General features: G+C 35.9%; 1 protein-coding gene across 4 annotated transcripts in view; it reads left to right on the top strand.

Moving 5' to 3' along the window:
• Positions 1-13,309, top strand: part of flz (transmembrane serine protease filzig) — a 424,928-nt gene that overhangs the window by 317,513 nt on the left and 94,106 nt on the right. For all 4 annotated transcript variants that reach the window (XM_081735523.1, XM_081735520.1, XM_081735521.1 and 1 more), the window contains one exon: positions 6,818-6,916. In XM_081735523.1, the coding sequence (XP_081591649.1) occupies positions 6,826-6,916 (91 nt within the window). In that variant the 5' untranslated portion in view covers positions 6,818-6,825. The remainder of the gene's footprint in view (positions 1-6,817; positions 6,917-13,309) is intronic.

Here is a 13,309-nt window from a genome sequence, read left to right as displayed (position 1 = left end):
TGTTGTAGACATTTGCTTAAGGAGGTCAATATACTTCCTCTGGATAGTTTATATTTGTATCGTGTCTTTTTGTATTTGAAAGAACACTCATCGGCATTTGTAACAAATAAGGATGTACATAATCATAATACGCGAAATAAGAATGATTTTCACTTGTGTAATTACCGGTCAGCAATGTATCAAAAAAGTGTAAGTTATGGTGGTGTTAAGTTGTACAACATGTTGCCTATTGATATAAAGTATGAAGAAAATATGAAAAGGTTCAGACAAAAGTTAAAATTATTTCTATTAGAAAATTCTTGTTATATGATTGAGGAGTACGTAAATATCATGACAAGGTAATATTATTTTATTTTACTCATGTAAATTTTTTGTACATATGACGCATGTTACACTTACTTGAGGACATTCCTCGGACTTGTAAGTTCATACAAAAGAAATAAATACAAATACAAATACATTTGAAGTGGAATATTTCTGATGGTGCGGAATATCTATAGGGTTGTGATTATCTTTCTATTTTCCTGTTGTTGCTATCGGAGTGATGTTAAAAGTTATAAAGGCGGTGTTGAAGGGTTGTAGTGACAATTTGAATATTCATTACATATTACAGAATGATTGAAAGAAGGAACGTAACTTTCTTGATGGTGTAATGCGGGTTGCATTTGTAAAAGAAAGGTGATGTTGAGTTTCAACTAGCAATTAAAGATCGATAGCCAATAAATGGGATGCACTATTAGAAATATGGTTCTGGCTATATAATGTATGCAATGCTTGAGAATTCCTCATAATCTGTTTTTCGTAGGAAATCTTGTGCTGTCTCTAGCGCGGTAAGATTCGTTTGTAAAATCTCCACTGTTTCAAATCTCTCAAGCGGTATCTTCTCGAGAAAATCATATTTGAGTCCTAATGAGAGGTGGTGAATTTTCTGTTCCTCAGTTGCATCTGGTGGTAACTTTCGAAAGGATACATTGTAAAAGAATACCTTGACAGGCTGGGAAAAACAGAGAAACGATTTCAGCAGAATCTGCCAGACGTTGAATGGGCAAGATCATTCTTGCAAAAACATATTAATGTTCTGTCGGTTATTCTGTGTGAGAACATCAAGAGAGCTCATGCTCAAGTCACCTCAGAGACTGTTCAAGAGTTATTTAATAGTGTAAAGACACGTTAGAGAACGTCCCACCTGAAAATGTCATCAATTATGACGGAACAAACTTATGTGATGACCCGGGAAAGAACCATGCGATTGTGAGGAGGGCACCAAACATCCAGAGAGAGAGAGAGAGAGAGAGAGAGAGACTCTTCTTAGGCTGGCATTTCTGTCATGATGTGTGTTAGTGATGACGGAAAGCTATTTCCCCCTTACGTTTTGTACAAGGCCGAACATTTATGGAACATGTAGCAAGAAGGTGGCCTGCCTGGTACGAGATACAATAGAAACGAAAGTGTTGGTTTCACTTCCGATTTTCGAAGATTGTATTTTTTACAATAGCACTGTCATATTAAAACACTTGGGAGAAAATAAAGTCATGATTTGAGAAAATTCGCCCAGCCACGTGTCTTTAGCAGTGGTACAGGAATATGAGAAACCATATATTTTGAAAGTTTTTACCAGCAAATAGCACACATATCCTTCAGCCGTTAGATGTGTTTTATTTTGGACCGCTTAAAAAAGCATGGAGACAGGTATTGAACTGAAAAATGACCACACGTGGACCTATCTCGAGGGATGCCTTTCCTGCCCACCTGACAAACGCTCTACATAAAGTGAAAGCATGAAATCCTGATGCCATTAGCGGCTTCTTCAACACTGGGTTGATTCCTTTTAACCTACAGCGGTCCTCAAAATATTTCCAGAAATGTCTGGTAAAAATGAAAGAGAAACATCATGGTCTTCCACTTTTGAAGCTGTATTATCTGAAGCACGTTACGGTTCTGGCAAGAGGATGACATTTCACCGTCGCAAATTGAACGTTCCTCCGGGCAAATCTCTCCTTAGTTCCCACTTCACTGGCAATCAAAATAATGTCAGAAACCAAGGCGAAAATGAAGCAAGTGTTGCAGAAAACCAACAAGAATATGACACAGTGGGAAATGAGACAGAAATTGAAGAGTAAGAACTACGAGAAGATTCTGGAATTTCTGGACCTGTGCTCGACCTGGAGTTTTGTTGTAGTGAAGTACAGTTATGAACGTGGAAACAGAATCCAGACAAGACAGTATGTTGACTTTGTTATTAACATAAGAGCCCGGGACTTGACTGTGAAACTTTTGCGATCGAACCTAACGGAAATAGGAGAATGTGTTTCCGAATATTAAGGATGAGAACACAGTAACAAAGATCGGATAGCCAAAATTCTACCGAAACCAAAGGAAAAACGAGTAGTTTTCATTTTTGAAGTTATCTAATATATATAGTAGAGTACACAGACTTTTATTATGACATATCGGTTCTTATGTGAAGCTAAGTTTTCGAACCGCTAAAAAGTAGTAACAAATTAGAAATTTCCCAAACTAAAAAACGCACCTTTACTAAAGTAGTGAATAAAACTTTTCTCTATTTTTGAATCCGAAATAACCTCATATGTGCGATAAATTCAGACAAAACCTTGAAGAAAATATGTCCGAAATTACCCAACGTACTGGGGTAACATCGGACACAATTTAGCATTTTTTAAAAACAACTATTATGTACTGGTTTTAATGTTCAATGTAATATACCCTTAAACATGTGGTTACCAGAATGAAGAAAAACTGTAAAATTCAATTGCCATTAATGAATAGTAACAAAAGCCATCAAAGCGTCCAAAATAACCCCATCTATTTAGATTGAGGTGCAGAAAAGAAGGCGTAGAAATCGTGAGAAAATCACAGTTCATACATTAAATTAAACGTCTGAAAAGCTAGGGGGACGGATGACATCACGCCGTTCCCCGTGCCTATCTTTGTCCATTCAAATTTTTTAGGAAGTGCCTGGACGCCATAGATAGTTTTTGCAAGTTAATGGACGGCGTCCTCCCACGTTCTCCCTCACTTTTGTCCCTGACTTGCCTCTTATCTGTGTCTGGTATTTCACGCTGTTTGATATGTGACATTTATGCTTGCCAGATTTCAGAAATGCAATTTTATCTTTCTAACACACAATGATCCTTAAAGTTAAAGAATTTTCGCATTCGTTTTCAGCATAATATTTATGTCTTTGCAGTTTTTTTTTAATCGTACATTTTTCATAAACTGCAATTTGAAAATATATTATTTCAGCCAGTTTAACCCGTTTTACAACTTGTGATAATTTAAGTTCGTAGCGGCGTTATCTGATATTCAAGTTTACAGTAGTGACTATTCATTATTTAATATAAAACATTAATTCTTAATTATGCAAACGTTTAGAGCACGCACTTCTCTGAATTGAGTGCTCATCGACGAAACAAGCGACTGCGAGTTTCAGCAATCGATATGCAAAAACCTAAAGTTCACATCTGTTGAAAAAAGAACTGGCAAAACTCTGACAAAGTAATGAATATCAATATGATTCACTTAGCTTTCGAGTTATGCGAAGCGGCGTGCTGAAAGGTTGTCATTTTGTATGTGTTTTGCAATTGTGTGTGTCTGGATTCTGGAATTTGGGGCAAAAACCCGTTAAGTCCAAAAAGTAAAAGTGTAAAAAAGAGTTTCTCTTCATCCGATTTTCTTCAAATTTGGCACATATATACTAGACCCAAAACAAATCGACACTTATTTTTTTTTGTTTCTTTCGGAAAATAGGTTAAGGGGGGCAAAAGGCCTCTTTCAAGAACAAGGTCCCCTTGATTAAAAGAACCACATGAAAGAAAGGAAACTCTACCGATGCAAAGATGAATTCTAAGTAGGAAATAGGGTTTTGTCGTTTTTGTGAGAAAAGGATTGCAGGGGTAATGGCCCACTTCAAAATGACAAAGGGCCCCGCACAATCCTTATGGAAATTGGAGTTCGGTGGAATTGCTTAAAACGGTGATATGTTGTAGATATGGAGTTCCTGAGAAAAAGTCTCAATGGGCACAACTAGAAATCACTGACCGTTTGGCAACTACAGGGTCACTTTTTTGAAAACAGTCGAAGATAACGACATTCTGGATTTTGGAAAAAATGACTGAAACCGTGATATGTTGTAGATATTGTGATCCTGAGAAAAGTCTTAACGGGAATAACCATGAATCACTGATCATTTGGCCACTACGAGGCCTCTTTTTTTAAAGCAGCAGAAGGTAGAGATACTCTGGAATTTGGGTTGAATTGTATGAAATTCTGAAACGTCCGATCCCACAACCCGGAAAAGGAATGGGGAGAGTAGTGGCCATCATCATCCATATGTTCATCTTGTGGGACAAAGGAAAACCATGGAAAGCTCTAGACAATTCTTCTCAGGATCACGAGATCTATAACATATTACAGTTTCATTCATTTACACCGAAATCAAAAATATCATTATAGCCGACTGTTTAAAAAAAATCTGGACCTGTAGTGTCCAAACTGTTATAATTCGACGATTATATTCATTAAGACTTTTTCTCATGATAAGAAGATCTTCAACATATCTTAGTTTTACTAAATCTTACCGAAAACCAGAACATCGTTATACTCAACTGTTTTCAAGAAAGTAGCCCTGTAGTAAACAAATGATTAGTGATTTGTGGTTGTGTCCATTAAGTCCGTTTTCTCAGAATGACAATATCTACAACATATCATGGTTTGTCATTTTCATCAAAATCTAGAATGCCGTTATCTTCGGCTGCTTTCAAAAACGTAGCCCTGTAGTGGCCAACGAGTGAGTGGTAGTTATGCCCATTAAGACTTTTTCTCAGAATCACAATATCTACAATGTATCACGGTTTCAGTCATTTTCATCAAAATCAAGAATGCCGTTATATTCGGCTGCTTTCAAAAAAGTGGCCAAACGGTCAGTGAGTGGTAGTTACACCCATTAAGACTTTTTTCTGAGGATCATAATATCTACAACATATCACGGTTTTAGTCAGTTTTACCGAAATCCAGAATGTCGTTGTCTTCGGCTGTTTTCAAAAAGTGGCTCTGTAGTGGCCAAAGAGTCAGTGATTTGTGGTGTGTCCATTGAGACGCTTGAAACCGTGATATATTGTAGATATTGTGCTCTTAAGAAAGAAATTCCAGCGAACTCCAGTTTCCATAAGGATTGTGCGGAGTCCTTTGTCATTTCGAAGGGGCTCCTCCTGCAACCCTTTTCTCGTAAAAACGACAAAACCCGTATTTCCTACTTTGAAGTCATTTTTGCATCGGCAGAGTTTCGTTTCTTTAATGTGACCCTTTTAATCAAGGGAACCCTTTTTGAAAAGGGGGCCTTTGCCCCCTTTTACATATTTGCTGAAAGAAACAAAAAAATACGTGTCGATTTATTTTCGGTCCAGTATATATGTGCCAACTTTGAAGAAAATCGAATGAAGACAAACACTTGTAAACCTGTCTCCTTTACACTTTCACTTTTTGAACTTAACGGGTTTTTGCCCCAAAGTCTTCAATTGTATATATGAAAATGATTAACATACTCTGTATATTAAAAAGTTTTTTTTTTTTTTTTTCATTTTTGATCCTTCATTATTGATCATTATATGTACTCTACATTAATGCTATGCTTGCGATACATATGGTGATATTCTGCTGTGTTAAATATTTAATCCCAGACGCATTTCGTTTTAAATACATACAGAAATTTGCGTCAACAGCAAGCATGTTTCAAGTGTGTGAATGTTTATACATAATTATACGTGTAATTAAAGGTGTCTTAGTTGAATATAGCTTACAAGTAAGAGTTCGAAAATACATTGTAATTACATTAGGACTTAGACTTAAACTGTGACCTTTTTATTTTTTGATTAAATATACTGTGTCGATTTTTTGGGATGGAGAGACTCAGAATCAGATACAAGTAACACGATTCAACTTATTTTTAAGCTAACATATTTACCCAGCCCTGAAAGTTGATGTGAATCGTAATCCTAAGAAATTCAAAAGTGTGTGCATATTCATTTTGTTTCTTCTTTAGCTTATTTTGGGTTTTATTCATAGTTCTTTGGAATTTAATAATTAAGTTTATAATGTGTCAAACCTGAGAATAAATTAATTTAGCGTCAGAGTTCGGAAGTGTTTTCGGTAATTTAGGCACAATGCGGTTTGAGTTTCCATTTGATTGTAACATTTTGTTGTGGTGTAGTGCAATTGAATCGGAAACACTACTGTTTAACTACTACACTGCAAATATTTTAAAACTTTACTCAATGAGATTTATACACAGTTGTTCTACACATCTTTGATTCTGCTCTAATAATTCCTGATTCACATAATGTTCATAACTCTTGTGTATAAATCTCATTGAATAAAGTTTTAAATATTTGCATTGTAGTAGTGAAACACATGCGAAGTTATGTTTCAGCCTGTAAGTCCTATTTCTCAGATGGTAAACTCCTACAAAAAGAAAAGGATATTGCTTTTTGTTATATATTGTTGTGTGTTAATATCCTTTTGCTTCTTTTGCTCCATCTTTTCACTCTGTCTTCAAAGATTTTGTCTATAATGTTGCATGGGTGAAAATGGAAGCAAGACAGGATAATGTCATTACAGAATAACTAATATGAAATTCATTTCTAATTGTACTCATAGTTCTCATGCTCTTTAAAATTTATCATTTTTTAAAAAAAAGAAGAAAGTTTAATTTGTAATCTACCGTGTCTACGCACGATACTTCTGAAGATACTATTAATAGTACCTTTTGTATAATTTACTGAAAGCTTTTCTTTTCTTACAGGATGTATAATGAACGTACTCTTCCTGTTCCTTCTACTCTGCTTTCTGCAGGCATTCAGTTCTCATACACTTAATCCTTACTACTACTCTTATAATGGAGGTAAGTGTGCATCATTTTGTGTGAAAACATAACATATTTAGTCTAATTTAGTATCTACCATGTTTAAAATCAACGACGGTCAATGTTCGAACGTTTAAGAAAAATCGCACTGTTTTGTACAGCAAAATCAATTTATTTAGTAGGATATTTCTTTTCGATTTTTCGAACATTATCAGCAACATATATTTACACATGCGAAGACACTGTATTATGGAGTATAGTTTTATTATTATTATTATTGTAAATGGAATACAACCTATTGATAGTGGTCAATACTATATAGCGTACATAGAGAATTACAATTCATAAAACTTTCTTCTGTATACTAAGTTATGAGTGTACGGATCATGGAACAGCACATCAGAATAAATAAACCAATTCTGATAGCATTTGTTGATATAGAGAAAGCTTTTGACAACGTAGATTGGAATATCATGTTCAGAACGTTGAAGAAGCTGAGAATAGATTACAGAGACAGAAGAATAATATACGAACTTTATAGGAACCAGACAGCTGTTATAGGAAGAGATCAGAAGGAAGCAAGAATAAGTAAAGGAGTGAGGCAAGGATGTGGACCTTCAACTCTCCTATTCAACGTCTATATAGAAGAGGCTATGAAAGAATTCTTGGATATAAACGAGAAAGGCGTAAATGGTCAGGTTTTCCGCACAATAAGGTTTGTAGATGACATAGTATTGGTAGCGGAGAACGATGACGGCATGCAAGAAGCATTTTTAAACTTGAACGACCAACTGGGGAAAACATGCAAAATGAAGATAAATAAGAAGAAAGCGAAAGTGATAAAGTACACAAGAGCAGAGCAGCAAAGGGCAAACGTATGGCTAGATGGAGAGAAAATCGAAGACGTTAAGACTAGTGATGTGAGGTGGAAAATTTTCCGTTCTAAAAAAATATTGAAGTAACAATTCCTCAGCAATCATAAAATTGGTTGAATTCATGTACAGAAATGTTAAAAAGTGAAGGATCGTTTAAAGAATCTGAAAATTTTCATGGCTTAGACAATTTTCAGTACTATGTAGGAACAAGTTAAACAATTTTTCATGAATCGAAATATTTTCTGTCTTATTAAAGAATTTTTTATGAGTCGGAAAATTTTCATCATTTTGAAGCAAAAAGTAAAACAACTTTTTGTGAATCGGAAAGTTTTATTGCTCTGTAGAAACAAGTGAAAGGAATTTTCATAGATCGGAAAATTTTCATCACGATGTAGATACAAGTGAAAAAACATTTCATAACCCGGACAATTTTGGGTATTATGTATAGTGATGTTAGGTGGAAAATTTTCTACTATATTTAACTGCACATTCAGTTACAAAATTCAATTCCTGTAGAGGAAAGTTAGTCAGCAACAAATTATAATTTTCCAATTAGCTTTCGGGAACCGGAAAATTTTCTAATATTTCAAGTTGGGAAGTAAAATTTTATACAGTGTTTCTCTATCTCTTTTCGTCTGCAAGCTCCTTCGTTGCTAAGCGGTTAGCATACGCGCCTTTGGCATATATGTACTTGTTCTATCGAATCGTCATTATTTCTAATACATTTTTATACATAATAATGATAGTTTTACAATACAAATATCTGCTCTAAGATGTTGATTATACAAAATTCCAATATTGAAATTATGACTTACGAGTGTTAAACACAATAAAATCATTTTATGAAGATTATGAAGATTATTTTCTGTTACAAAAATAATCTTCATAAGGAACTTTTATGTAGTTATTTCATTACATAGGCAAGCCTACATGTGAAAAAGTAGTGGAATTTTCTGTTTCTGAAATTGATAAATTCACAAAGGTTTCTTTTAAATTTCTTGTTACATTTTAAATATTGGAATGGAATATTTGTTCTCTACGAACTCGATGTTATGTTCCCTGCACTTTACACACATACACACACACACACACACACAGAGAGAGAGAGAGAGACAGGGGAGAGAGAGAGAGAGAGAGAAACACTGTATATTTTTACTTCCCAACTTGAACTATTAGAAAATTTTCTGGTTTCCGAAAGCTAATTGGAAAATGATAATTTGTTGCTGTCTAACTTTCCTCTACAGGAATTGAATTTTATAGCTGAATGTGCTGTTAAATATAGTGGAAAAGTTTCCATCTAACATCACTATACATAATATCCAAAATTGTCCGGATTATGAAAAGTGTTTTCACTTGTTTCTACATCGTGATGATAATTTTCCGATTCATGAAAATTCCTTTCGTTTGTTTCTACACAGCAATAAAACTTTCCGATTCACAAAAAAATGCTTTATCTTTTGCTTCAAAATGATGAAACTTTTCCGACTGATAAAAAGTTCTTCAATTTTTCCATACAAGACACAAGATATTTCGATTGATTAAAAATTGTTTCACTTGTCCCTACATAGTACTGAAAATTGTTTCAGCCATAAAAAATTTCAGATTCTTTAAAATCTTTCACTTTTTAACGTTTCTATACATGAATTCAATCAATTTTATGAATACTGAGGAATTGTTACTTGGTCACTGCTATTTGTTAAGAACGGAAAATTTTCCGGAAAAATATAGAAGAAAACTTTCCACCTCAAATAACGGCTAAACAACGATGTAGGAATAAGTGGAGTATGTTTTTATGAATCGGAAAATTTTCATCACTGGTTAAGACGTTCCCCTATTCAGGAAGTCAAATGTCCTCGGACGGAAGAAGTGAAAAAGATGTAAGTTCCAGAATAGCACAGGATAAACAAGCATTCAATAGGAAAATGTTACTACTAACATCAAGAAATGTGTCGCTGGACGTTCGTAAACGATTTATTAAGACACTGGTATGGAGCTTGGCGCTGTGCGGATCAGAGACGTGGACATTGAGAAAAGCTGAATATCCAAGCTGGAAGCATTTGAAATGTGGTGTTGGCACAGAATGTTGCACATATCATGGACCGAAAGAACAAGGAATGAATACGTACTAAAGGAAGCTAATGAAGGACGACAGATCTTGAAGATAATAGGAAAAAGAAGAAACAGCATGCTTGGCCATCTTATTCGACACTCCGATTGGATCACTGTGCTGATAGAGGAAAAGGCAGAGGGAAAACCAGGAAGAGGAAGACCAAGGATAGAATATCTAGACGCAGTTACGAAGAAGAGGCCTTATCAAAGTATAAAACAGCTCTCCCAAGCGAGAGAAAATTTTTAAAATTTCCATGTTGCCCACCAACCTATGGTTGAGGTGAACAAGAAGAATAATTTATATGCTGAAAAAATTTTCTTACATGTACACCTTGCTCCAAAAAGGTTGAGCACATTGATTATGGCTGTTTTGAGGCAAAAATTTTCTAAGTCCAAATTCGGATATATTCGGAAGATAGTAAACCAAAGATGCCAGGTTGGAACATCCAAGCCAATCTTCGTAATCCGGAATAATTTTGCAATGTGTTTTTTTTTCTTTTTTAAGTGTAAATGGCATATTGAAATGTTATAAAGTGGAGGAAAAATTAAATATTGAATGAAATACTTAATGATTCAATATTTCGAAACTATGTATTCATGTCAGTACATGCTCGTTTTTTCATTTTGATTTCCATGCGTACAAGAACATGTCCAATTAAAGGAAAGGCAGCAAAAATACTTCTTGCATTCGCAGAAAAATAAAAAAGACAAAAGAGAAAAACAGCATTTGCAAAGGATATGAATGTCATTGCCTTGAAAATTCAGTTGTATTTCGTTAGAGGGAACTCAGCTAGAGTGGTCATAGCTCAGCGATAAACACGGGAGTCAAAATAGTAAGATCATGAGTTCGATTCCCGTTTGGGTCAAAATTTTTGGTACGTAATTCTATTATCCTAAATATATGAATAATTATAATATTAAAATAAATCTGTTGTATAGATATTCATATGATCATTTCAGGACATAAGTAGTTGTTATGTTTAAAATATAACATCTGAGATGTGATAGGTATTGAGAGAACGTCAGTATATTATATGTGTGTCTTAAATACAAATTATGAGAATGTTGTAATAGCAATAAATAAGTTGTGTAATGTATTTATCTCCAGCTGTTTGTCATAGGGAGGCTATATCTCAATATCCTAATAATCCGAGAACTTCCAAAATCGGATTGTGGTTCCAGGAAAAAATAGCCCCAAGAAATTCAGGAGCCCCAAAGGCCAGTTTAAGTGACAGAAATTGTGCTTTATTAAACAAGGGAGACAAGAAAAAAAGTTCTCTTGAACTTTCGGCTATCGCACATATTTTCGGATCTACAAGGTGCCGAAAGCGTGGGAAAATGACTTTTGGACGCCAATAGTTCAGAAACTATCCAACGTAAAGAGGGCGGGTAAAAAATTCACTGAAGAAATCATAACTGCTGTATTGAATTTTGCATGTTTCACAATCCTACCATGCACGCGCAAGGAATTCCCGAAAGGAACATAGGGAGTCCCGGATAATCTGCCAAATGAAAATCGGTCTAAATGGATATGAATTGATAGAGTTTCTACCAGGTAACAGTAATTCGTTTGTATGAAGTCGATATCTGGAACAAATACAAAATGGCGGACACCTTCATGCCCGTTGTGTGTGACTGCATAATCGCCAGGCACGGATGCTGGCCAACAGTGACGTTCTGAGTATTAAGTGTAGCGAATTTGTACTCAAATGCTCTAGAAAGACATCTGTAGTGTCGGTAGAGCACAACAGATGAAGCATGGTGATTCACATGTTTGGAAACATTTAACGAAAAATGCCCAGGGATGCACTCATACTAAGTAAACGTGAGTTCAAAGCGTCGGAAAAGTAAGGAATAGCGTCAAGAACATGAGAGCCATTGCCAATTCACCAATAAGATTCCCTCAAACCGATGCAATATGATGCGAAAGGTTGCATACCAATAAGAAATGAAATAAAATCTTTAAGTTTTACATCCCACGTTTATGCCGGTTAGGCTAAAGGAGACTGTGATGATGAGAGATGAATGAAATTGTGGAATTAAGAAAGTGGGAGGAAACGGGAGAAACCCAGGAAAACCCACGAGCACGGTGTTTGTCCACCACAAAGTTCACACGGCGCGAGCTGGGATCGAACCAAGGACCCCAAGCACCGGAGATGAACGCTGTACCACTGAGCCACCGCGCCCCCATTGCATAGCAATAAGGATGCAACAACTGAGTCCGAGTTGAAATTGTGGAAGGGGACTCACTAAAAAACTGGATAAACTAAAGAATGTCACTAGTGGGATCACATGATCGATATTTAAATGTGGCAAATGTGTGTGTTGATATCGACATGTAGCTAATGAACAAATGTTAACATATCCCATGACTGCTGGGACACCGTCCCACGTGCGAAAAATAGGAAAATAACTACTCGGGTCTTGAATCTAAGGACGTGGGCTCCCAGTAAGATTGGAAACTGCGACCACGCGAGCGAAAGGAGCGCTCTATCCCTAAGACTTCGAAGGAGCCTCACTTTCTCTGTATTCATTTCTTTGAGGAGCACCCACTTTGTTTGGCAGGCGTTCTTGTACAGCCTCCCGACATGCTTGTGTGTTTCATTTTGTTATTCCTACTGCACAGTTGTAAACAATCAGAGCTTTAAGATGTTTCTTCCTATTTCTCATGTCGTTTTATTTTCCATATGTATGGTATTTCAGCAGTAGTGTTACATGTGCCAAATTGGTTCATTTTCGTCTTTGTCTTGGCATGTGCACTGGTGTGTAAGATACGAATTTCTGAAGGTATTTCCCTATATTTCGAGTACGTCATATGTCCCAGAAGACGTGGAACATGATACAAGTTTGTTGTTTTTACGATCTATCAGAATTTGAATCATGGATTAAGAGATTTCTTTTCATATGTGTCGACTGTGGGACAATGTCCCAAACAAACAGGCACATTAATACAATCGTGTTCTAGTTACGTTCTACTAGAAAGCGCACCAGGAGTAATAGCAGAATGTACAACATTATTTTCCTAGTTTTTGCACGTTGGACCGTGTCCCAGCAGTAGTGAGACATGTTGACATTTGTCCATTAGCTACATGTTGATATCAATACACACATTCGCCACATTTCAATATCTATCATGCGATCCCACTAGTGACATTCCTTTAGATTACGCAGTTTCTTTGTGAGTCCCCTTGCACCATTTCAACTTGGCCTCAGTTGTTGCATCCTTATCGATATGCAACCGTCCAGATCATATTGCATCGGATTGATGGAACGTTATTGGTGAATTGGCAATGGCTCTCATGTTCTTGATGCTGTTCCTTACATTTCCGACGCTTTGAACTCACGTTTACTTAGGATGAGTGCATTCCTGGGCATTTTTCGTTAAATGTTTCCAAACATGTGAATCACCGTGCTTCATCTGTTGTGCTCTACCGACACTCCAGATGTC

This window comes from Thermobia domestica, chromosome 13 (genome assembly GCF_964235325.1).
Source record: "Thermobia domestica chromosome 13, izTheDome1.hap1.1, whole genome shotgun sequence".
NCBI lineage: Eukaryota > Metazoa > Arthropoda > Insecta > Zygentoma > Lepismatidae > Thermobia > Thermobia domestica.
This window is presented reverse-complemented; position numbering and strand designations above follow the sequence as displayed.